The 6,704-nt window shown below is 46.4% G+C and overlaps 1 protein-coding gene across 1 annotated transcript; it reads right to left on the reverse strand.

Annotated features, from left to right (window-relative positions):
- Positions 1 to 3,953: 3,953 nt before the first annotated feature.
- TAS2R40 (taste 2 receptor member 40) lies at positions 3,954 to 4,910 on the reverse strand. The gene has a single exon (XM_015588331.1). It carries the CDS (start codon positions 4,908 to 4,910, stop codon positions 3,954 to 3,956), a length of 957 nt encoding a protein of 318 aa, XP_015443817.1.
- Between the last annotated feature and the right edge of the window lie 1,794 nt (positions 4,911 to 6,704).

The following is a 6,704-nucleotide window of genomic DNA, read 5'->3' on the forward strand; positions in this document are numbered from 1 at the left end:
GATTTTTTTGGCTTAGAACAGAAACAGGTAGTTTATGACTGATGTAGAACGCCTTAAAATGAAGAACGACTTATCGAAGAGGAACGTGAAAGAGCTCCATTGCTTTAAGAGGAAAGAAAAAACAGTTGCAGGGCCTGTGTTGCAAAGCACACATTAAAAATGGTCAAAGAGACAGATGAGTCAGGAAAAGCAAGCAGAACCATCCTGATGGAACTTAGGCTAACAGCAGGGCCCACTTAAACACTGGCGCAATGGGCGAAGTAGACTTGGAAAAGCTGACGTCGAGAGAACAAACACCCCTGGGACAATTCGAAGGGGATCAACACAGACAGAGAATGGCCATGGCCTTTAGGAGGAGTGCACACAATTGTGACAGCTTCCTAATTTAAAACCCACAGTATATTTGGGGCTAAAGCTACCAGAGCTGTTTGAATCATATAATTCCCTCCCCGCCACCCCCCAAAGCCTCCGACGGACTGTACTGGCAAGGTGCCCACAGGTTGAGGCTGAGATACATAGGGGATCATCGCACTATTTCTCTACTTTTCTGTATATTGGAAATTTTTCCGTAATTAAGATTTCAAAAAGGAACGAAGCCATCAGGCTCTTTAAATGGTTATAGTCAGTAAAGTGAATAAAAATGAAGCTTCAAGATCTGTCAGAAAAGGTAGGCCTGAGATGCAGTGTGGAGGACTTTGCATGACCATCTGAACGTCTATGGGTAACGGGAAGCCACTGGAGGATTTAAGCAGGTGGCATAGGCCGGTGTGTGTGCGTATATGTGTGTACATGCGCGAAGTTCAAGTACATGTATGTCTGCTCGTAAAGGAACGGAACTGGAGTAAGTATGGCTGTAGCTGAAAGATAATGCTTGAAATCCGAATATCGCCTTAGTCCTTTGGGTGGTGCCGCGGTGACTGACCATTCCAGTTCACCCAGGACCGGGGGTTTTTCTGAGATGCAGGCCTTTCAGTCCCGGATGATTGGTTACCTTAGCGGCGGCGGCAGACAAAGCGTTCAAACTGTGAGTGAGTGCTATGTTTGAGGATGGATAAGGAAACAGGAGAACAACCAGGCAGCTGAACAGATACAGAAGGCGAGGCTCAAGAGTGTAGTTAGCACTCGGGACCAGAGAGGATGGAGACTCGGGCCAGAGGGCATGGATTTTTAGAATGACTTCTCCAGGTCAGCACAGGCCAGACCTGTCTTCAGGTACAGAGCCTTTGAAAACAAAAACCGAAGCAAAACTTATGCCATCTGCCATCGCGTACAATTTAGAATCAGTACCACAAATCTAAATCACGTTAGTACTTTTAGATATGACAATACAGGTGCGGTAATTAGTTAAGTAACTCACGAAAAGGTACACGACAAAGGCAAAGGTACTTTATCATTTAACGGTTTGATTAGTTCACAAAGAGGTTAAAGCAATCTCTTGCAGTGTTTGCAGATATTTAATTTTTATTAAATTAAGATAAATCAAACATAAAGCTGAACAAATCTTAGTAAAAAATATAAATATCAAATATAAACATAGCTAACTTCATATACTCCAGAGCAACTAATTTTACCCTACTGGCTCATCTTGCTGGTCTTAATTCAGTGACGGATCGAGCCTACTAGGCACTTGTTATGCTATGCTATGAATGAGGTTCAAGGCTAAGGGTTTCGGGGACTGGAAGGATGAGTTAGTTTTCCGGCGTGATAGCGGATGATTTTCTTCTGTCGAAGGCTGCGTCAGGCAGCCTGGAGAGCAGATCTCAAGCTGTATATCCTCTCGGGTGTGCAGCTCGGACTTGGGGGTTTATTCACTGAGGTCGTCTGGGTGCTGATTTGTGGGAGCGATGCCCTATCTGCTCACACGGCTCAACCGGGAACTCGTAAAGTCCCCGCGGCCTTTTCTTCCTTGCACATCGATCACGTCATGGCCAGAGCTCTCATTAGGCTTTATCTGCACCCTGTTGCTATCTCTGCACAAGCCACGAGTGCAGAGAAAATGCTTCACCCGGTTCTGCTCCTGATGCCACTGCCTGTTAGGACCTGCCTGGGGCGGGGGACGGGCGAGGCATCTGGGGTAGGTCCCCTGCTAGGGCGGGGAATCGGGGTGGCAGGCGGGCAGTGAGGGGGTGCAGGTAGGAGTTAAGTCATGGCTCCTGTCTCTCACCTCAGCCAAGGCTACAAAGTCCAGCTTTTCTCACCCGTGTCCCATAGAACCCTCGGGTGGATGCGCCATCATCGTTCCAAGGGGAGCCAGGTCGTGGCTAGAAGGAGATGTTGGAGGGTGGCTGCAGGGAGGGCCCTGTAACGACATGACTTCCAAGTGGCTGCGCGAGTTTTCCAAGGCGTTTTCTGGGCCTTTGAATCCAAAGGCGAGCAAATATTTTCTCACTGCATTTATGAGTAGAGTGTGGCTGTTAGGTCCCACTCCACTGAGCAGTGAGATGAGACAGGAAACCAGACTGGCACCCTATGAGTCTCTAGTCTTCTGGGCGTTGAATTGCTACCCTCTCCCTGCTGAGCATTCATGCCACTTGTGACTCCAGCTGCACTCAGAGCCACCAGCCATAATTTATTATCCAGCATCTGGTTTGAATAAACCATTCATTTATTTGCAGTTGCCAAAGGCTGTAGGCGGGAGATGCAAACAGTAGCTTTCACTCGGGAAGGCTGCATGTAATGGGACCCTTTCTCTTTTGCATCCTCAGTCTCTGAGGGGGGTCCCTAAGCACGCTCCGTGGAACATCTCTCAGCCCCCATCTTTCCTAACTGGTCCAGGGAGACCGAGACGGAGGATTCCGTCCTTAGTTCCCATCTCTCCCTACGAGAAGGAGATGAAGCAGGAAGATCAAGATTACATTTTATTTTTCGGAGAGGGGTTTTAATTGTGGACATTTCAGGTACGTTCTTGACCCCACAGTGCACAGACCTACATTGAAGTAATTCCCACCTTGTAATTTAATTAGCTGTTTCTTCCCAGCCTCTGAGCTCTTAGGGGGTGAAAATTTTGTTGCATTAACCTTTGAGTTCTCAGCATCTAGTTCAGTGTGTAGCGCATACACTCAACACGCTTTTGCGGAGTGAGTAGACACGCTCATTTTTGTATGGAGGCTCATACTTCATCACGCACACATGTTTTCCTTTGGCACTCAAAACAGCCCTGTGGGGTGGATGTTACCGTCATCTCCCTCTTCCAGATGGGGAAACCGAGGCGAGAGAGGCTTAGTGATTTTTCCGAAGATCAACCAGAGTGGGGACTAATCTATATCTTTGACACCAGAGTCTAGGCTCTTCCTGTAAACCATCTTGACTCTAAATGTTTCCCAACTTCACCCGATAAACCAGCCAGTTACTCAGCCACCTGAGAGGAACTGGGTGTGTGTGTGTGTGCGTGTGTGTGTGTGTGTGTGTGTGTGTGTGTGTGAGAGACTTTGCATGTATGGGACTCTCTGAAAGCTCGTTTGAGAGCCAGGGCTGGGAATTGAGTCTTTGCCATCGACCTCCTGTTTCCATCTGGTAGCTGCTTAAGCTTGGAATGATCACCTTTTCCTCATTAACTCTGGTTTTAAAAATAGCAAATACAGGAATTTGTATTTGGATCCATTCTGGATCTAAGATACCTGGGGTGGGGTGGGGTGACTTATTTTGTAAACAGCCCTTTGAGGCAATGGTGGCAATATTATTCTGGAGAGTGACAATGAAGAGTCATATTTTCCTTCTTCTCAAACAGCCACTCCCAGGTCACCTGCCTTTATTCTAGTAGTTATTTTGAGATGACCCAGAACTGGTAAAGCCAGAGGCATAGATGAGCTCCACATTATGAGAGGATTCCGTTCCCCGAGGAGAAGTGTCAGAGCAGGAGCCGGGTGAGGAAGAGAGGTCCAGGTGGCAAAAAAGCAGAGCCGATTGGACCAGGTTCTGTGGTACTCTGTGGGTTCCAGTCACAGACTCTATCCTCACAGGTAAAGAGGCACTCGGCACTGGAGCCGCTTCCAGGCCCTTCTCAGGCCAGGATTGCCCAAGATCAGTAGCACTGAGTGGCCAGCAGGGTAGGCAGCCATGATGATTTTGCACAAAATATTCCAGGAACTGTTGGTGTCAAAGACGTTGGACATGGACAGAAACAGAGCAACCGCGTTGAAGACGTAGAGAATGAGAAAGTAGCTGATGGCTCTGATGGCGCCCATGTGAGCTTCCATGCTGGGGTCCCCGGAGCCGGTGGCCTTGCTCTCCATGTGTAGCATGTGTCTCCTGAGAGAGATGATCAGCAGGGTGGCCGCCACGATGAACACGGTCAGAGGAATGAAGACCCCCACGTTGTAGAGAAGAGCCAGGTTGGCCACGTTGGTCTCAGAGAAGTACTTCTTCTCAGTGGAGTTGGACGAGGGGACTGGAACGGAGCTGTTCACATACACATTGAAGATGTCTACGGAGAAGGGGAAGCTGAAGCACAGGGAGAGGAACAGCGAGAGCCGCAGGAGCCAAGGCATCAGCACCATGACCTTCCTCCTCATCTGGGAGAACAAAGGGTGAGTGAAGTTTGCAATTCTAAGACAATAGAAGACGTTAAGCCAGGTGGCGAGCCAGAGGTTGGAATAGTTGAGAAACATGATGATGACTTTGAAAGGTATATACACTGCATTTTGGTTATAAGTGACCCTGAATAGTAGACTGTAAGTATTCTCCAGCATCATCCAGATCTGTAGCAAGAGCCTGGAAAAGCTCAGCATCAACAGAATGCAGTCACCAACAGGAAGCCTTCTGCGTCTGACCCACTCGGCCCCATGGATGGCCGTGATGAAGCTGTTCCCGGCAATGCCAGTGATGCACTCTATTCCGGAGACCGCCAGGGTGAAGACGATTTTAAACCTGGACATGCCTTTATCCGTGGCATCTGTGTTCACTGTTGACATTCTGTTCGGCTCAGATGTTCAGGTTTCCATGCCAAGAACTGGTACCTGCTCTGCAATCTTCTGACCTTTATTCAATGTTATTGTAATTTGTTTCTCACTTAATGGTTATTTCTAATTTTTCTTCATTTGCTTGTCACATGACTACAGGTTAAAGGCTTGAAATGCAAATGATGAGAGGATCTGGTTACTGGCTGTCTCCATTTTTCATGAAAACCCATTTGTCTTGGGCTTTGAGGAGCTCATTGCAAGGATTTCGAGACAGGTTTCTGTCACCTTCCTACCTTATTTACTTACTCTAAGTCCATATTCACCTAGCAGGACAAGAGTCCCGGGTGAGGAATCTTAGCGGCCTCGTGGGCTTTTTACTTGTCTCACATGATCTGTTACCTGCTAAATTGTCTCTGAAAAATGCATGCAGCTTCTATTATCTGCCTTCTTCTGCTTCTTTAGTGTCTTTTTTTTTTTTTAATTCTGGGAGAGTTTTTATTCCATGGTTAGGATGTTTATGAATGAGAAATTCCCATCAGCTCATATATGAACATCTTTTATTTATCATCAAGTTTCTTTCAGAAAGGCCGGTTATTATGATAGCCTCAAATAATACACAGAAAAGCTAAAATTGGATGCCATTTGGGTTAATTAGAGATAAGAAAGACTCAGTCACACTTCCACTGTTCGTGTGTATATCGCCAGTTATAATTTACTGACCTCACCATCACTGTTTGATCTCAGAATCACAGGAAGTTGCCTACGAAGGCTTCAGAGTATTCTGAACATGGTGCCGAAGTTGGGGAATGTGACAAAACACTGTAATTTAATTCTCTACTTCTGAACCCAGGCTGTGAAACGGAATGAATTCTGGCACTTTAAAAAAATATAGAGACGCCCAGGACTCATCCCTGGCCTCGTAAACCGGCATCTGAGACAGGGCTCAGGAACGCCGTGTTTTAGAGCTGAGAGGCCATACTGCCTCCCACCCAGGACTGAGGACCAGAGTCTTAGCCAGAGCTCAGCGAGTCTGGGCCAAACCTGGCCCGCGGTTGCGCTTTGTCGTGAGCTGCCCGACGCTGGGCAGCATTAGCCCACCCATGCTTGATAAATTTTTTATTGGCCAGCATTTAAATTGAGGAGATTTCACATATGCAGGAAAACAGCTTTCTTTTGCAAATGAAAAGATTTTGGGTCTGCCTCGTTGGAGTGGAATAGTGACAGCCCATTTAAAACAAGGTTTGTGTGCACTTTGCAGTTTGTTGCCGCGTCCAGTAATTCCTTTGTCTTCTTGACCCTGAGGCCCGTGCCAGTGTGCTTGCCCTGTTATAATTTTTGTAATCTAGAGGGATGATCAAATTAGATTTGCCCACCCCACATTAATTTTATTTCAAACAAAGAAGTCAGATTTATTAAATCGTCTTGTATTATTGAATCGTATTTGTATAAAAATAGCACCAGACAGAGCAATATATTGCAAAATATTAAGTAAGCGTTGTTTAGAGAAATGGAAGTTTACGTCAACACGAAGACTTGTTCAGGAACGTTCGCTTTAGCTTTATTCATCATAGTCGGAAACGGGAAACAAGATTTGTTGACAGTTCCGTATCTTCCATAACTTCTCTTACTTCTACTAGAAGAGGAGTATTTGTCAGCAGCTCTCACGTGTTCCAAAGCACCAAACTCACCTTTTTGTTTAGTTAGCCCCAGTTTAGGCAAGTTTGTAATACATCGCGTCTCCCCAGATTTCTTGCACAGTCGTTGATTCCCATGGTGCTGATGCCATTTTCTGTTGGTTTTCATTCA

Source organism: Pteropus alecto, unplaced genomic scaffold (genome assembly GCF_000325575.1).
Source record: "Pteropus alecto unplaced genomic scaffold, ASM32557v1 scaffold22, whole genome shotgun sequence".
Classification (NCBI taxonomy): Eukaryota; Metazoa; Chordata; class Mammalia; order Chiroptera; family Pteropodidae; genus Pteropus; species Pteropus alecto.

Bases quoted from the DNA above. Each gene is read 5' to 3' on its own strand.
- TAS2R40 (XM_015588331.1), bottom strand. From the start codon at position 4,910: ATGTCAACAGTGAACACAGATGCCACGGATAAAGGCATGTCCAGGTTT.